Source organism: Calonectris borealis, chromosome 14 (assembly GCF_964195595.1).
Source record: "Calonectris borealis chromosome 14, bCalBor7.hap1.2, whole genome shotgun sequence".
In the NCBI taxonomy this organism is placed as follows: Eukaryota; Metazoa; Chordata; class Aves; order Procellariiformes; family Procellariidae; genus Calonectris; species Calonectris borealis.
In genome coordinates, this window is record NC_134325.1 from 6,114,660 (window position 1) to 6,133,336 (window position 18,677).

The 18,677-nt window shown below is 40.0% G+C and overlaps 1 protein-coding gene across 1 annotated transcript in view; it reads left to right on the forward strand.

Annotated features, from left to right (window-relative positions):
- Positions 1-16,613, forward strand: part of ABCC8 (ATP binding cassette subfamily C member 8) — an 82,951-nt gene extending 66,338 nt beyond the window's left edge. The window contains exons 29-39 of the mRNA XM_075163091.1: positions 113-205; positions 4,603-4,705; positions 6,139-6,252; positions 6,886-7,006; positions 7,180-7,310; positions 7,871-7,949; positions 8,830-8,938; positions 10,520-10,623; positions 11,403-11,536; positions 12,878-12,940; positions 15,965-16,613. Of these exons, the coding sequence (XP_075019192.1) occupies positions 113-205; positions 4,603-4,705; positions 6,139-6,252; positions 6,886-7,006; positions 7,180-7,310; positions 7,871-7,949; positions 8,830-8,938; positions 10,520-10,623; positions 11,403-11,536; positions 12,878-12,940; positions 15,965-16,102 (1,189 nt within the window). The 3' untranslated portion in view covers positions 16,103-16,613. The remainder of the gene's footprint in view (positions 1-112; positions 206-4,602; positions 4,706-6,138; positions 6,253-6,885; positions 7,007-7,179; positions 7,311-7,870; positions 7,950-8,829; positions 8,939-10,519; positions 10,624-11,402; positions 11,537-12,877; positions 12,941-15,964) is intronic.
- The last annotated feature ends 2,064 nt before the right edge of the window (positions 16,614-18,677 follow it).

The following is an 18,677-nucleotide window of genomic DNA, read 5'->3' on the forward strand; positions in this document are numbered from 1 at the left end:
ACGTATATAATTATTGTGACGATATTCCCTTTCACTCCCTGGGCCTTTTTCAAGAGAATAATTGCACAACAAAACTGGCTTTTTACAAAAATCTTCTCGTAACCCTCCCCAGGGACCTGCAGCAGCTGGATGACAGCACTCAACTACCATTACTCTCCCATTTTTCAGAGACTGTTGAAGGTCTTACCACGATCCGAGCCTTCAGGTATAGTTTTTTAAGAAACTTACATTACCTCGCTTTTGAATATCTCTCTCTGATTCCGTACTGCAATTGTGCAGTTATAAGTAATTGTAATTTGAGTCACCTGGAAAATCCAGAGTCCCCAAAACACTGGTAAGGGGGAACTCCAAAACATTGAAGAACTTTAAGCATTTTGCGTGTGAAGGAGTTACTGTAGAAAAACAAGCTAATGTGTGTCAGCTGCCTTGCGGTAACTCTCCATACACTTGCACGCAGCCTAAAAAAAAACTTGTGGGCAAATGTGATTTAAGAAGCTAAATTAGCTTGCAATTACCACAGCGTGCAGTGTGGCAGACCATGCGCTTGGACAGTTTCTATGGAACAACTAATATGCACTAACTTGTTATGCCAGAGTAATTTGTGTATGAGTCAATGTCCTGGTAAGATAAACTGTGCATGCTAGTGACTTCAGAGGGTACAATAGCACCCTAAGTTATTTTTCAGATTGCTAGCTGAAAATGTGGTTGTTTATACTGATTTTGAAAATACACAAGCTGGAGACAAAGTCTTTCATCATCTGTTTTGATTCATTTTTCCGTCCACATAAGCTCACGGGAGAGCAGCCCAGGAATACCTGATAACGTGCCTGGGTTGTGTATCTGTGTTACAAAAATGGCAGTCACACTGATACTAGTAGAGGTACCAATAAAACTACTGCTGAGCTGACCGGCTGCTTTCCCCACGCTAGTGCTATTCTTGTCTTTTCCCAGTTGACTCAAATGCGGTCAACTGTCTTCCACACCCATCTCATCTAGATGTCTACACGTTTTCTCAGTTAATTATTACTGTTACTATTCCGTCTTTGAAACGGTAGTGCTTATTCCCCCTAACCTATTAAGTTAATTTTTTAATAGAAGTAATGCACAAAGTTAACTTTTCTTAAACTATTCTAAATAGGATCTAAATAGCTTAATGAAAGAACAACCAATTCAAGAGTTTGTTTCTTTTTGACTGAAGGTAGCTTCCCGAAGAGTGGTAGAACAGCATAGTATTTTCCATTATTAATTACTGTTATTGGATATTTAATTCGTTAAGTGCCAACAGCGTTCTCTAGTTTGTAGCTATATCTATGTTCAGTTTTAATGAAATTCAATTTCTCTTTTAATTATTGCTTTTCTCATTTATCCATATGTTCTACTTGATCAAGAGGATCTTTAGAGTATTATGGCTGTATATTTTCAGGTGTTGATACTATAAATAATATTCAATGCCATCTAGCTAATATTTTCAGTCATTTGGAGCGTTCCCTCTTGATTCTTCCTGTCACCTTGAAATGAATTCCTCTGTCAAAGAATTGCGTTTTGTGCCTCCTTTTCCTTAAATCCTGCAGTAACTGACGTGTGTCTGACCCAACAGCCATGTGTGTTAGTAAGTTCTGTATTCCATCTGCCTGCCAGCCTCCCGCATCAGCTGGTAACCTAGCTATTTTTAGGACTGTGTAGCTTTTCAGCTGCCTAACATTTAGCAGGAGTAGTGGAGATTAGACTTGCTAGCTTGAGCATCCCTAAAAATAAGACTAATTCAGGAATCCCGTCATAATGTTAGGAGGTGTCCGTTGTTCCTGGAGTGCCCTTACCCTGGGTAACTCTCCGTCCTCCGCTTTCTCAGAATGCGTAAGGAAAGAAATGTACAAAAAATCCAGGGGGAGATCAGAAAGACAGCTACTGCTGCAGCTATAAATACACCTTCAGCAGATGCTCTGGCCTGATTTATAATTTGCTATCTGGCACTTCAGATAGCGTTGGTGCTAAATAATCAATAAAATGTAAATGTGAAGACTTCTGCAAAGACTGGTCTGTATTCTGGGAGGCCTGGTAATCTGGGGACACTTTCTGAAGAGAAATTCTGATATTTCTGCAGTACTCCACCAACAGTGGTAACTTTGTCTGCATTCCCATTCCACGTGCATATGCATGACTGACTCATGATGCATACCTCACATCTTCTAAGGCATATCTGCATCGCATAATGCCTCATGGTATACAGATATGAAAATTAAATGTGACTGAATTGTTTCCAGAAGCAGAACAGCCATCTCCGTATGGTAGGGCACTGAGGGTAATTAGTCCTGAGGAAAGGCAGGACTCACTAGCTCTGACGCTGCGTGACGCTAATGCTCGCTTTCAGGAACAACCATTCTAGGCTATGCAAACACACCAACGCGCTCAGAGCCAGCCCAGGCCCTTCTTCATTGCACACAGCAGACATCTCTTATCATAGAATCACAGAATGGTTTGGGTTGGAAGGGACCTTTAAAGGCCATCTAGTCCAACCCCCCTGCCATGGGCAGGGACATCTTCAACTAGATCAGGTTGCTCAGAGCCCCATCCAACCTGACCTGGAATGTTTCCAGGGATGGGGCATCTACCACCTCTCTGGGAAACCTGGTCCGGGGTTTCACCACTCTCATCATGAAACATTTCTTCCTTCTATCTAGTCTGAATTTACCCTCTTTCAGTTTAAAACCATTCCCCCTTGTCTTGTCACTACAGGCCTACTAAAAAGTCTGTCCCCATCTTTCTTACAAGCCCCCTTTAAGTACTGAAAGGCCACGATAAGGTCTCCCCAGAGCCTTCTCTTCTCCAGGCTGAACAACCCCAACTCTGTCAGCCTGTCCTCATAGGAGAGGAGTTCCATCCCCCTGATCATCTTTGTGGCCGCCCTCTGGACCCGCTCCAACAGGTCCATGTCTTGGCACATGGCTAAGTTGTGAACAGCTAAATTATTTCCACAAAGTGGCACTTATTTCTTTTCCTTAAAAGCATAAATGATTTATGTAAAGTCATAATTTTATTATACTATACTCAGAAGAAGGATTAAGATACTCTGCAGTGAACAAATTTGAAAGCTTCTCTAAGCCATGTACTTCATAATTAGAATCATAGAATCGTTTAGGTTGGAAAAGACCTCCAAGATCATCAAGTCCAGCCATTAACCTAGCACTGCCAAGTCCACTACTAAACCATGTCCCTAAGCACCATATCTACACATCTCTCCAGGGACCACTTCCCTGGTAGCCTGTTCCAATGCTTGACAACCCTTTTGGATATTTTTCCTAATATCCAATCTATACCTCCCCTGGCGCAACTTGAGGCCGTTTCCTCTCGTCCTACCGCATGTTACTTGGGAGAAGAGACCAACACCCACCTCACTACAACCTCCTTTCAGGTAGTTGGAGAGCGCAGTCAGGTCTCCCCTCAGCCTCCTCTTCTCCAGGCTAAAGAGTCCCAGTTCCCTCAGCCGCTCCTCATAGGACTTGTGCTCTGGACCCTTCATCAGCTTAGTTGCCCTTCTCTGGACACGGTCCAGCACCTCCATGTCCTTCTTGTAGTGAGGAGCCCAAAACTGAACACATAAACAAAACATTGTCATATCTTTCTCTCGTATCAGTAAAAGGAGACCTGAGTTTATAAATAAGTAGTGCTTGTTGCAACCATAATAGCTAAGGATATAAATAGGGCAAAGTTTTATAGAGGGAGATTAGCAAGTTTGTTAAACTTGCTAATGTAATAAAGGGGGAAAAAAGGCAAGTTTTGGGTGCTTAAACTAGTTCTTCAGGCCTTCAAGCTTCTGTTACTACCCTGGAAAAGGCTTTTGTGCCAAACTTCTCCTTTATTATTAGACATAATTATTGATACACTTTATTACTAACATCACATTAATTTATACCTATGCAAATAAATATGCCCAGCTGAAAGGGGTGACTGGCTGACTTGCATGCTTGCCAAGACCCTGGTCTGAATAGGTGTAGCAGGGAATTTGTTGCACCATGTGCTTGGACTTTTGTTTTTCAAAGTGCTCCATTTGTTTAGTGATAAGGACAAACAGAACACTGGAGTTCGCATGACTGGAGGTACTTTGAATTTATACTTTATAAATTATTACAGTTTCTAGGCACTACAGTAACATAAATTTTAAAATTTGAGCTTATATGATTAAGTGAGAAGAGGAACTGCATTCTGCAGTACGAATATTTCTTTTCACAAGTACATGCATGTATTATTTCTTTCTCATATATATTTTTAATTTTTTTAGTTTCAGATTTGTCTCTCAGAGTTACCATGTAATAAAATACGTTTACAAAATGCCCAGTGTGATCCAGAAGTCCCACACAGAGTTTCATCAATGCAATAACATCCATTTACTCCTGAAGATACTTTACAAATACAGTTTGCATGTGAATAATACAAGTCTAAAGATGATGTCACTCTGAACTATTGATAGGCTGATTTGAACCCTGCGTCAAGCTGCCCATGAGCATATACACCCAGAAATTAAATTTTACTTTTCGTTTTTCAAAGACCCCAAGCCCTGACCCTTTTTTTTTCTTTTTCTTTTTCTTTTTTTTTTTTTTTTTTTAGGTATGAAGCCAAATTTCGACAAAAACTTCTCGAATACACAGATTCCAACAACATCGCTTCCCTTTTCCTTACAGCTGCCAATCGCTGGCTGGAAGTCCGCATGGCAAGTACATTATGTTTGGGTATACACAGTGAATTTTGACTTCATTCCAAGCAATGTGATGAGGCATCCGACAGTTATCCAGCCTTAGCTGGGTTTTAAAGCTATACCTTTACCCTTTATGTCTATATTTCTTTGTCTGTAATGAACACATGCCCAACCCATCCTGGAAACTGAATGGAGTACGAATTTTCCCCATAGCCTGCAGCTGTTTCTCCAAGACAAGAATAGTTTTTATAGGTCACATTGGCTCCTCTGTGTGTGAAGAGTGATCAGAGCTGGTTGAGCTGTGCCGCCAGCCAGGATGCCTTTATGGGACTGTGTTAGTCAGTGTCAGCAGGCCTTTGCCTTGTGGCTCCCCAGGAACGTTGCAACATCTTGGAAGCTCTCTTTAGCAGAAGGACATAGACAGGTTGGTGCCTGTTTTGGGTCCTCTGAAGAATGCCAAAGATATTCAGATGCCTGTTTCCTTAGAGTGCTCTGTAAAGTGGCCTGGCATGAGAAATTATTTATTAAGAATAATTCCTTTAGAAGCAAATCAAGGAATTTTATACTGTGGATGATGATATTTGTATCAGGCTTTGTTAGATACAGGTGTAGTACCATGGTAACTGGTACTTTGTGGTAACATGGGCTCCTTTTATATGTGCTAAGTGTATGTTAACTCATATTTCACGTCACACTCTATACCTCCATTTTGGACTCTATTGTAGCTGGTACCTTTTGCTACTTAAATTCAGATATTGAGTATGACTTAAATAAAATGTTATTACCCTTTTATATGTTCAGTCCTAGACCATCTGAAGTCCCTAATTCTGATCGTTGCCTGTATCACCAAACAGTACAAACACAGACGAGTGACAATTTCCCTCCTACAGAGTTCATTTTCTCGTCTGTTACATATTTACTCAAAGACTTGTCTGTGGGAAGTCAAATCACTAATGATTTAAATTAAAGCAGCAAAAGCCCATCATGGGTGGACACAGTCCGACTAATAGATACATGTTGTGCAAGAACAGCTTGTTTGAACAAATATGGATGGTAGCAACTGCAGTGCCTCCCAGCAGTCAACCATCAGCTGCAGAGAGGATCCGCTCACAGAGGGGATCACATGAGCATTTCCCTCCTACCCCAGGGAACATCAGCTGCGCAGTTTCAGCCACCTCCATTACATGCTTAAGATATCTGTGTTGACTTCTCCAGAAGAAGATTAGAAGTGTTGGTACCACTCCTGTGTACAACAGCGTTTCCAAACAGCACAGCCACGCTAAAGGCAATGAGAATGGGTTCCTAGGCAGGGTCTGTATGGACTTATGTGGTGTTTTCTGCCTGCATTTCAAACTGTGCAATGGGTTTGTGATTTGGTATGCAAAGTTTGAGAATGTTTTAATCATTTGTTGGACTTATAGTGATGAAGCTTATTCATATTCCTTCAGGAGTACATTGGAGCATGTGTGGTACTCATAGCAGCTGTCACTTCTATTACCAGTTGCCTGTATAGTAAACTCTCTTCAGGACTTGTAGGCTTGGGATTAACCTATGCTCTTATGGTAAGAATCTCAGGACCCTTTTTGTCTCTCCCAAACATTTTTTTGCAATTCTTCAGGGCACAAAGATGAACAGGAAGATCGAAGGTGTCTGTACATCTATAGTGGGTACTGTAACATCGCTGAAACCACGTGTTAACTTCAGTTCGCATTCAATGGTTGACATATTTGAGTGTATGCTTTCTTCAGTCTTTAGATAAAATGTTCTTTGAAGTGTTAGTTCAAATATGTCAACAAAACATGGCCAAGTTGCATCGTATTTCTTATATTGTCTTTCATTGTGAAGAATATTTTTTCAGTGCATCAATTGTAATTATGCCCCAGTACATCATTCTAGACTGTCAAACCTTAAGTTACCAAGCTGATGTCTTTTCACCTGTCTTTACTGTTCCTCTCCCTCTTTCCTGTTGGTGTAGCTCAGATCTCCATAGTAGAAAGTGTCTGTGCACTGCAGTTACAAAATTTAACCTTTAGTCATTGTTGTCACCCTGTTGATGTGTACCATACAGTTCATTCACAACTTCAGCTTATTAAGGCTGAACAAGTGTTACTATGGAGGAATATAAACTGCATGCTGGTCAAATGTTGCAAACTACTAAAAACCTGGAATTTAGTAGTGTATTTGCTTTACATCAGGTGTCTAACTACCTGAATTGGATGGTTCGTAACCTGGCTGACATGGAGATCCAGCTGGGTGCAGTGAAAAGAATCAATGGCCTTCTCAAAACAGAAGCTGAAAATTACGAAGGGCTCCTTTGTAAGTGCAGTTTTGTGCAGCGTGCAGAAAGAGCTTGCTGAAATTTTTATGATTTTGCAGTGTATTACCATGAAAAACATAGTAAATCACTTAATGAGCTGATTAATTTATTATGAGAGGGTTGATTTTTTGTTTGGGGTTCTTTTTTTTTCCTCCCTGTACTCCTGGTACAGCTTCCTCACAGATTCCCCAGAACTGGCCAGACAGAGGGGAGATCCAAATCCAGAATCTCAGTGTCCGATATGACAGCAACTTAAAGCCAGTGCTAAAGCATGTTAATGCCCACATCTCTCCAGGACAAAAGGTAAAGAACTGCAGTGACTCTGAGAAGCTCTTTAGACTAGCACATCGTAAAAATCACAAAGTTGGAAAAACATACCATAGTTTTGGTGACTGAATTACAGAATTTTTTCTCTAAAAGAATGTAGTGCACTAGAAAGGAGTCTGCAGGTTTCTTAGTTTGATGTGTTTAGGCATGCATTAGAGTGAGAAGTTAGAACTACACACCACTTCTCAGTATCCCAGTGCCTTGCTGACAGAAGTGCCAAAAGAAGCGACAGTGACCCCTTACTGTGTTAGACCTACTTTCCATCATTCCCGTGTGGCTCTCTTGCCTTTATTCCCATCATGCCACTCTCCTATTGTTCCTGTATACAGGACTGGCCTCGATTTATTCCTAAATGCTCAGACCCCTGAGACAAGGAGTGAACTTAGGGATTGTTGTGTCCAGTTCAGTTTGACTGAACTGTCAGGAGGACATAAGGATCATGAGGATCAGAACAGCTCCTCCATCCACTCATCTTAAGTGTCAAATACATTATCTGCTTCCGCTCACCTGATGTTCATCTGCTTTCTCTGTCACAGATTGGGATCTGCGGCCGAACAGGCAGTGGAAAATCCTCTTTCTCTCTTGCATTTTTCAGAATGGTTGACACTTTTGAGGGTAAGGTTATGCTTTTGCATATCGGTCAAGCGTAGCTCCTGAAGGTGCTTTGATAGTCCTTTCCTTAACAGCAGCAGCTTTGAAGTGCAATCTTTGACTCTGCAGGACACACTCTCTGGCCTTGTTTAAACGTGATATCATCTGTCACCTAACAGCTGTGCCATTGATAGCTGGATCAATAAAAATTCTACTTGAAAGGAGCAAAAGTCCTTTTGTGCTGTTAAAGCACAATAGTAGGAGCAAACCGTAAAAGGGGAAGGTGTTCAAGTACAGTGAAGGCACAAGGCACAGATAGGACCCACTGGGCCCAGAAAAACTCAGCAACTGGGGATTGCAGTTTGGCCTGCTGCCCTGGAATTTCCTGCCATATTTCCTGCTATGTGTGCCATGTCCCTGTGCCTCACGGATGCCTTCCTGTGCATCTCAAAAACTTTTAGCCTCAGTTTCCCAGCCACATCGCCCACAGGGCCGTTACACAGAGCCAGACAGTTGTACTTGGAGATAAAATTTCAAAGTGCTCAACGGTAATTTGGCTTTTTGAAACGCTTGTTCCCCTTGGTAACTAGTCCCTCGTTGAACTAACCTCTTACCTTCTTGTTTGATAGATGTTTGTAATGGTCAAGCAGAGAAGTAGTGTGTCTAATCATTCATAAAATATTACAGGTATTCTTTGTATTCCTCCCAGCTGAGGCGGAAGGACAATAGTCTCAAGACAATTGTGCTTGCTGCTTAACCAAAACTTGTTTCATTAGTGAATAAGAGGATATGCAGTTTATGTTCCTGCTGTACTGTATTGCAAGCTGAAAGCGAGCCATGTCTTTGCCAGCAGCTGTGTGGCGTCATAAACAGTCTAGCAGACTATCAATTTTCTTTTGAATAGGAAGGATTATCATTGATGGTATAGATATCGCTAAGCTCCCCTTACAGACGTTGAGATCCAGGCTGTCAATCATTCTCCAAGATCCTATTTTATTCAGCGGAACAATCCGGTAAGCATTAAGCACCAGCAATAAAAAACATGTAATGACTTATATGCCATCGTATATTAGAATTATATCGTATAATGACTTTTATGGAACTGCTGATAGCAAACTGTTCATTCCAGTCTCCTCAGTTGGAGTAGGGGGGATCACTGCTTTCTGTCTGTGCCTTTTACCCACCCCTGCCAGACTGCACCTTCCCAGTGCCTGAGCCTGGTCAGCACGCTGTTGGCAAAAGGCATCCCATGCCTGGGAAGTAGGGAAAGTCACTATTTATTCCTCCAGGATCGAGTAATCAGTTTAGCTCACTGATCAAATACCCATAACCACCCAGAACTTCTTGAAATCTTCTTCTTCCTACATCTGTTTTCATCTGTCTGCCTTAAAAAATGAGGTGGAAAAAATGCAGACTAAAAAATTAATGTAGAAAAGAGGAAGCAGAACAATTTGAGAAGTATTGGGGGAGGTCTGGGGTGTTTTATCCTGGAGCCTTTATCCGCGTTCCTCTTCTAGTCTTTGAGATGTTCTTTCATCTGTGAGAATATCTGTGAGAATCTTCTTTCTCTGAGAGCATGATGCAGTAGAAACAGTGGCAAAAAGCTCCACAGTCTCCAACAAATGTCCTTCCCTATGTCAGTGGCATTTACCTTAGAAAGGAGCAGTACAATCCTCAGTGCAGAGTTACATTACCTGCAGTTACAGTTTCTACATAAAAGTCATTAGAGTTCACTGAAAATGATACAGCCTTCTGTGGTTTGCTGACTCCACACTAATACAGATCCCAAGATTATCTCCTGAACTTGCCTGAACAGAGCATGATTCATTCATGTTAGAAGATGAGGTGACTGTGTACCTTTGTTTTATTAATTAACCTATTAAAAATTTATGTAGGCCAGCATCAGTCATTCACAGCACATACAGTAGGAGTAAAAAGTAAAAATAAAAAGTGTTAGGCACCATTGAATCTTTTATTTCTGATTATCATTCTATATATTAATATGAGATGAGATTCACATTTTTTGCTATCATTTCTGGGCTACAGCAAGCTAAAATAACATTCATCTGTTCATAAATCCAAGATTTGTTCAGTTGTAGTGAGACTTGCATTTCATAATTCAGTATGAAGCTTTATTGTTCTGCTTAGCATTTCTATAGCAGTAAAGAACAAAGAAACATTGGATCTAGAAGGAGAGGTGGTAGAATTTTGGCCTTTGTTAAAAAAAGATGTTAATTTAAACTGATATATTCACAGCTTTTTTTCTGCAGAGCTTTTTCTAGTAAAACATGAGAATTTCTTTACTTTATTCAGAACAAAATAAATTCTAAAACCGCAAAAATATCTGCAAAACAGGAAGCTTTTCCCATTCTGCTCAACTGAAAGAGTCAAATTTTGTTCTTAATCACATTGGTATAAATGTTGACCAGTCTGCAAAATTCAGTGGATTTATACCTATGATAGGTCAGAATCAGGCCCAGATCTTCAGCATAGGATTCTGATTATTTGCAAGTTTGTTTCTAAGCACACTGAAAGAAGAAATACATTGCAGAAGTTTATATTGACTGATATTCTTGAATCACACATAACTGTAGGTTTAACTTGGACCCTGAGAAGAAGTGCACTGACAGCATGCTGTGGGAAGCATTGGAAATAGCACAGCTCAAGCACGTGGTGAAAGCGCTCCCTGGGGGCCTAGGTAATAAGACTTGCTTTTTGAGAAGATTGCCTCCGGTGTTCACAACATTTCATGTTTGCTATTTATTAAAAAGGTAGTTGCTGAAGAAAAAGCTTTTTAGGTTTATGGAAGGTGACAAAAAGTACTTGCATGCAGGCAAAGGTCCTATATCCATCCAACTCCCTTAGCAACTGCACCTGTGGGGCAAAATTCTGTTTCTATTCAAGTCAATGGTAAAATTATTTTTTTATTTCAGTATGTCTTCGTTATGAAGCATTGAGGTTTACGGGTCTTGTGAATTCAAATAAGGTGTAAAGAAGTCAGGTGTTATCTAGAATATGTACGTCTGTATTTTCCAATAGCCGTGTCCAGGGAGGAAGATTTCAAAAGCTTAAAGGTGTGAATCATTTGGCCATGGGGAAGAAAAAAAAAAACACACAAATCCCAAAACCTTAAAAGTGGTAAAGCCTTAGGGTAAAGAAATGATGGATGCCACTTTGACAGGGGGATGCAGCGTCCTAGACTGCACGTGTTCCAGAGAAACTCGCTCTTAAACATCCTTAGCTACTTTGATGTCTAATAGATATAAAAAATACAGTGAGACAGAAGTACTGGTTGTTTTGAACAATGGAAATAAACAGGCAAAATTGGGTCACCAGCAGCTGTAAACCTAGGTAATGTTACTTTGAAAATCTTTATGCTGAAAGCGAGTCATTATTTTCCAAGCATATCCTCTACTCTGATCTGACCCTCTCATACAACCCCCCCCATAAATATTGTTTTTGCTATATCATTTCCAGATGCTATAGTCACAGAAGGGGGTGAAAATTTTAGCCAGGGCCAAAGACAGCTGTTCTGCCTAGCAAGGGCTTTTGTGCGGAAGACGAGCATCTTCATCATGGATGAAGCCACAGCATCTATTGACATGGCAACAGTGAGTTTGGAGTGTTTCTGATTTCTTGCTTTCTTGAGGGGGGAGACAACTGCAAATATGCGAAGAAAAAGGTCGAAAGCAATTCTATCTACTCTGTAATATGTTTACACCATATTTAGTGCAGACGTGTTTACAAGTCCAGGTAGTTGTGAGTCATTGCTAACTAATCTAAAGAGCTTTTAAATCATTTTACTAGGGGTTTAATAGTTATTCCAGCATTGCTTGCATTAGGAGAATGAAGCATGTTATTTTCATTGCCAGTTTGATTTCCTAAAGTAAACAAAGCTTTGGAAGGTCAGCTGGGATGGTCAGTGAAGGGTAAATTGGCAAGCAGACAAATTTGCCCAGCATGGTGGACAGGACAAGTCAGGAAGTTAGAAGGCTTGAAAGTAGAGTCAAGGAAATAAACAGACATAGAAAAGACATACTGGATTATTGCATTAATTGCCTGAAATTGCTAGACAGAGGTTAAACCACACAATAATATTGCACTGACTGGATTTTAGCCAAATAGAACAGTACATTCTTAGGATTTTTTTTCTGTTACGTTGTTATGAGAAATGTTTCAGTCTTCTTCATTCTATGAATAAAGAATATAATTGGGGGCTACGATTTTTAGTTCTGTAAAATGTTAGTGTGTTGGGTGTCAGTAACGTTGGGAATTATGCTGTACGCAGCCCAGTTAAAACATTTTGCATTTTGACACACTGAGGATATAGTTCCTCCCTTGAGACACATACCTAAAGAACAGATAATAGCAAATAAAGGCTATCTGGGCTAGTGACATTTCTAGGCAGTTTGGTACTCAAGAACGTTTCCTGAATAGCAAAGGATGAGTACTTGTTGAGTGAGTGTTGTATGTTAAGACTATCTTAAATATCATCTCCACTGTTAAATATGCCAGGTACAGCACACTCCCTTGCTTATCCCTGCCACCCCTTAGCGTTAGATGTCCCCAGTGTGCTGGGACATTCCTGGGCTTCCAGCAGGGTGAAGAACGCACCGCAGAGGCACCAGCATGCAGGCAGCCCGGCAGCACCCTGAATTCACCTTTGATTTCCTCACTGTAAAACTGAGGTCAGGGTAGCAGGGGTTTGGGAGCTGGAGCACAGCTCTCATGTGCACCGAAGCCCAGAGGCAGTGGGGGTGGCAGGAGTGAGCAGGGCTGTCTAACGAGACCAGGCTCTGACTTAGTTCTGACATGTAGTTAATTTTTCATTTCTGCAACAAAGGATCAATAAAAGCATGGATTTATCAGTGGTTACCTAAGCTTTCTTAGTCTGTGTGTCTATCATGTAACTTCGGTTGTTTGAAAAGCAACAAATGTTTTTCTTTACATAGGAGAACATACTCCAGAAGGTAGTCATGACTGCGTTTGCTGACCGTACTGTGGTTACAATAGCAGTAAGTACAGTCTCTCCTGCCGTTCTAATGCAAACAAGAATCAGAAATGCCACATTAGTCAATTCTTGTCATTGTTAATAAATGTGTTAATTTGGCCATTAATCTTTTTTTAATGCGGTGTTTAAGTGTAAGCTTTCTTTTCCATTTTAAACTACTTTCTTATTTAAATACATAACAACAGCTTCTTAAATGTGATGCTGAGTCTGATTGTGGGTAAAGGCATGTAATATAAGTAGGCAGTCTATTTTCTGTTACCCATTTTAGGCTAATTTAAAATATAATATGACTGACTACTGTGAAATCTAAGAATAAGTTTCATCAAGCTACAGTAATCATTTAACTAAGGACAAGTAAAATTGTGTGATAGTTCTGCCACTGGATAAAGCAATTATGTTTCAGAATTTAAACAAATAAATGGGAATCTTACTAACTTTTAAAAATAAACATTCCATCCCTGTTGACAGTGATTGAATTTAAGTTTGCATATTCTTGAAGTGATTATACAAAGATCTCAAGTATCTATAAAAAAAAAAGTTTATGAAAGAGATTTGACCTGAATCAAAGCAGTTGGCTCAACAGATATGTCAGAAGCAATACGTATCTTTCAGTCCTCTAATTTCTAAAAATACACATATTTCAGGGAGGTGAAATAAAGTCATTATGCTTCTTAACATTTAAAAATTAAACACAAGTCAAGAAATCTATGCTCAGGAATCTTACAGCATCTTTTTATTTTCACCTAGCAAATGTGTAACAGAAAACGTGATTTATCTTATGGTATCCGTTCAGTGTGTCGTTATAAAAAAAGCAAAGGAATCATAAGCATGAAATTCCCTGATGTCTTTGCATGAAAATTCTGAGTTGCACTGCATTTTTTATTTATGTATCTTTTTCAGTTTGGGGATAGGGTGAGAAAGTTTTATTAGTCTTTCACTCTCTTAGTGAGTTTTGGACTGCACAGTTCAAACAAACAGCATTTTGGAATAAACTTACTTTGAATGTTTTTACTTCGAAGGGTAAATATGGTTTGCAGCAGGTGGGTTTGTATTCAAAACACTCTGTAATAGAAACATAATGTGGGTTGGGGGGGGGGGTTGGGTAGTAGTTTGGGTTCTGTTCCCCCCTGCCCAGGAAGCCATATATTCCTAATTTTTGCTTAGGAAGAATAGCAAGAGTATGGTACTGGGTCTGTATTATCATCTATGTTACTTTACCAGAATGGCAGCATTGATTGTGTTATACTGAAAGAGATCAGACAAGAAGGGCAGCAAGTACAACTGGAATGTGATATTTCAGTCCCCTCCCCCTACCTGTGGACTGGATAAATGTCACAGAAGGACTGCAGCAGAGATGAGATTTGTAGATGCCATCAGTGATTAGTTCATGGAACATCTGGCTAGGAAGCCATAGAAGGAAATACAAGAGTTGTTCTGGTACTGAGGGTGCCTAAGATCTGATTAGGAATCTTATGGGTGAAGAGTGACTGTGTAACAGAGACCACAGTATTCTGAGATTAAATATCCCTGCAGGAGTAATGCAGACCCAAAAAATCCAATGCAGTTACACTCAACTTTAAAAAGTGGAATTCTGTAAAAATGAGGAGGCTTGCTAAAAACAAAATGCAAAAATAAGTGGGGGAAAAGAAAAGCAAAAAGAGGAAGTGAAGAAAATTGAATCTACGGGGATCATGGAAATTATTGAAGGATTTTATTCAAAAATTCCAGGGCCAATGCATGCTATTTATTAGGAAAGGCTTGAGAAAGGATAGAAAGAAGCTGGTGTGGCTAAACAAATAAAAAAGACTATTAGAAACAAGAAGGCATTCTTGTAAAAGCGGAACTCATAGCCAAATAAAGAAAACAGAAATGATCATAAGTTCTGGCACGTTATATGTGAAAATGCAATAAGGCAGGCCAAAAAAAAAAAAAGTATGAGCGCAGCTTCTGGAAGCCATCAAAACTAATAATGAATCCCTGAAACACACCGGGAGCAAGAAGGCTGTCAATTTGTGGGGCCATTTGATGATCGATATGTGAAAGGAATGCTCAGGAAAGATAACGGTATTGCAGAAAAGCTAAATTAATTATTTTCAGTATTTACTGTGGAAAAAACTGGGGAGGTTTCTTCCTAATAAAATAAATTAATCAAATGTTAGGGCTTACTAGGAAAAGGGTAGAGAACAGAAAAGAAAACATCATTCCACTGTATAAGTCCATAGTTCGCACATATCTTGAATATTGTGTGTAGTTCCAGTCTTCTCATCCCCAGAATGACACGTTACAACTAAAAAATGTTGAGAAGCGCAAGGGTGATCAGAGGTGTGGAACTGCTCCTTAAGGGGAGCAGCTGAGTAGGCTAGGCCTCTTCTGCCTGGCGGAAGGACAACATAAGGACACGTGAGAGAGGTCTGCAAAATCATGAGGCCAGGGGGAAAAGGCATCAGATCAAGCTCTGAGCAGCAAGGCCCAGAGCATACAAAAGGGGATACTTGTTCACGCAGTGGGGAGCAAGCCAGGAAAAAATCTTTTCCAAAGGATGTGGATGCAAAACGTTTCATGAAAGCTCAAGAGAAGATGTGTGCAAGGTCTTAGAAGAGACATCTATCCAGTTTTACAAACAGACAAACCACACCAAGCTCAGGAACCCCCCTGATCTAGACCTAGTCCAGGACTGGGAGAGTACCCACATGCAGTACTGCACTCGCTTGCCCTGTTCCCGCTCTTCCTGGCTACCTTCTTGTGGCAACGCTTGGGGGCAGGACTGGGCTAGGGACATTGTAGTCTGAACTCATATGACGATTCATACTCAAAAACCTATGTGCAATTTAGGTACTTGAATATCCACGTGGCTCGTGGTCTGTATATTTATCAGCAGTATTGGCACAGTAAATTAGGATGAAAAGTACCATAAGTAGCCTGAATCAAACTTGAACTTGACAGGACAATTAACTTCTGGAAATCTGTCTTATCCTGGAATATATTTGATAGATACACTGAACTGGCGTTTTGTTTATTTGTTTTTCAGCACCGCGTGCACACTATTCTCAATGCAGATTTGGTTATTGTAATGAAGAGAGGGGTTATTTTGGAATATGACAAGCCTGAGGTCCTGCTAGAACAAGAAGACAGTGTCTTTGCTTCTTTTGTACAAGCCGATAAGTAATAAAAATAAATGAAGCATTTTAAAGTACAATTGTATTATTTTCTAAAAATGTAAAATACCTGTAAATAAATATTATTTCATAATAAATTGAGGTTTTCCTTTTTTAATAAAATGAGCCATTTTCCTCCATCTTAAACATTAATGAATTATCCATGTACTTTCCTTTTTTTTGTATACTACTACTCTTCTTCTTATTTGCTACCAAAGAGTCATGAAATATGGTTGAAACAAACTACATGGGTGACATATGATAGGATACACATCAAACAAACATAGCCAGCATGGAGTTTTTATGTAACTCTTAAACCTCTCTTGTCATTTTATTAACATGTTATTTTTTATGCGTCATAGCCCTACTGTAGATAATGCTCATGACTGACGAAATGCAGAAGGGAAAATTATATACCAAAGGTATTTCTTAAAAGCTTGTATCTGTCTTAATCATATGACTCTGTAAAGCTTTAATATCTAAATATAAAATCTATAAAACTTTTTATATTGTGGTTTATTGATAGTGCCTGTGTCTCTTTAATACCTTTTAGAAATTAATGACAATCCTTCAGCCTTTCTTAGGCTGCCTCACCTCTACCCCCATTGAATCATATTATACTGATTCCAAACAGGATTGAGCCAGACTCCCTCCCAAACTGTGAGGAAGCTAAGAGGAGGCAGGCTGTGATGAAGTATCAGTGTTTAATGCACACTGTTTCCAGCCCAGTACAGGCGTACCAATTCATCTGGAAATCAACCCTCTAAATCTGGTAAACAGTTATTAAACCTTCTGCTGTAGCTCAAGAGCCATGAGAGCTTGACTCATTGTCTCCTAGTCTCCCCTATTTCACCCACTGTCACACTGTTTCTAGATTCACTGTGATCTTTACCAATAAATTACGTATACGTATTAAAATAACTTGTAATCACTGAAATTATCCTAATTTGGCTGGACAACTATGTATCCTATCAATTCATTGTGACAATCATTCCAGGATTTATTAATTGCTAAGAGGTTAGAATGTCAATGACCCCATAGAAGGCTACAATGAATTTTTCAGTGTTGCTCTTTCTATAGCAACTTTGGCTTTACATACATTTTTGTCCTCTTCCCCTGTTTGAAGAATTCCTAGCACTTAGGAAAACTCCTTCGTCTTTTTTTTCACTCTGTAGCCTGCTCAGTTAATTTGGAATCTGTTTTTTAAAGGCTTTATTTTCTAGAAAAAGACATCTCGGTGTTCTCATGGGATACATGATATTTTTAATGCATTACTTCTCTTCTAGCACTGCAGCAGAGAGCAAAGAAAACTGAAGAGTTGTTGTTGCTGTTTAAGTAGTGTTACCAGTTCCACAGCAGAGTATTTGCAGCATCTGCTTGCTGTTATTCGTGCAATACCTAAGGGCATTAAACTGGGGGCAGAAAACATATAACCAGCAGGAGAGCGTAGGACGAACAACAGTAAAAGTGAGGAGGCAGAATACAGTTATGCAGATGAAATGCATGAGCTCTGTCATTGCCTACTACGGATGAAGAGAGAAAATGGGCAGTTGGGAGATATCTCCTCCTTCAGGGAATCATTTTGCTGGGCAGCTCCAAAGAAAAAATAGCTGCGGAACTATTGGTGTGTTTTCACTCTGGGATACCAGGTATCCATTAGGACTAAGAGACGAGAAATGGGAGACAGGTGACTATCCTCCAGGGTAGCAGAAGGGCACAGCACAGAGCAGGTTTCTACTACAGCTACTGTGTGTGCTGTCTCCTAGCTGCCCAGCACTGGTCTAGGGCAGGATCTCATCCTGTGAAGGGTTAGGAAAACACCACTCTGCAGGACATCACAAACTCATGCTGCAGAGAGAGATCCTCGGAAGCTTTGCAACCATCTGTGGAAGATCCTAAATCCTGATGGCAAGAGGAGAGATACAGAGAAGTGAGGTTTCATATGCTTTTAATAAAGTGCCTGAGTTTTCACACTGCAATTTGGACTAGCTCCTATTCCGCAAGCTTCTGACAATCTTACCTGGAAAGGAATGCAAGGGAGTAAAGGACACAACATGTCGCTAAGACAACTGTATTATATCTCATGGTATTAAGAAATAAGAACTCAAAGTACAAGTGTCATACATTTCCATTGTAAACGGGGCTTATATTTCACCAAGCAGCATTGCAGGAGAGTAGGGTAAGTGAGTTGGTTCATATCCAATGATTATATATCTTTTTAATGGTACCACAGTGCTGGGAAAATATGTGTGAACAGGGAGGCCTCTTAGCTACCAGTTGGACAGAATACACTTCACATTTCCTCAGCACATTTTATCTAGAATTGTTTATATGGGGCCAAGTCCCAGGGAGTTTCTGTTCCCTAACTCCAAAGGGTTAGAGTCTCAACAGTGTCCAGAAGAAGTATCAAGAAAATTATTCTATGGTGGGAGGCTCACTGCCATTACCTGAGTCATTAAACCTGTTGCCTCGAGATAGGCGTTCCAGAAGTCGCTATTGAATCAGGCTCACAAATGTATTTTGCATGGCAGTGAAGCATTACTAAGTGAAGTGCTGTACTAAAATGGGTGTCAGATGGCCCCAGAG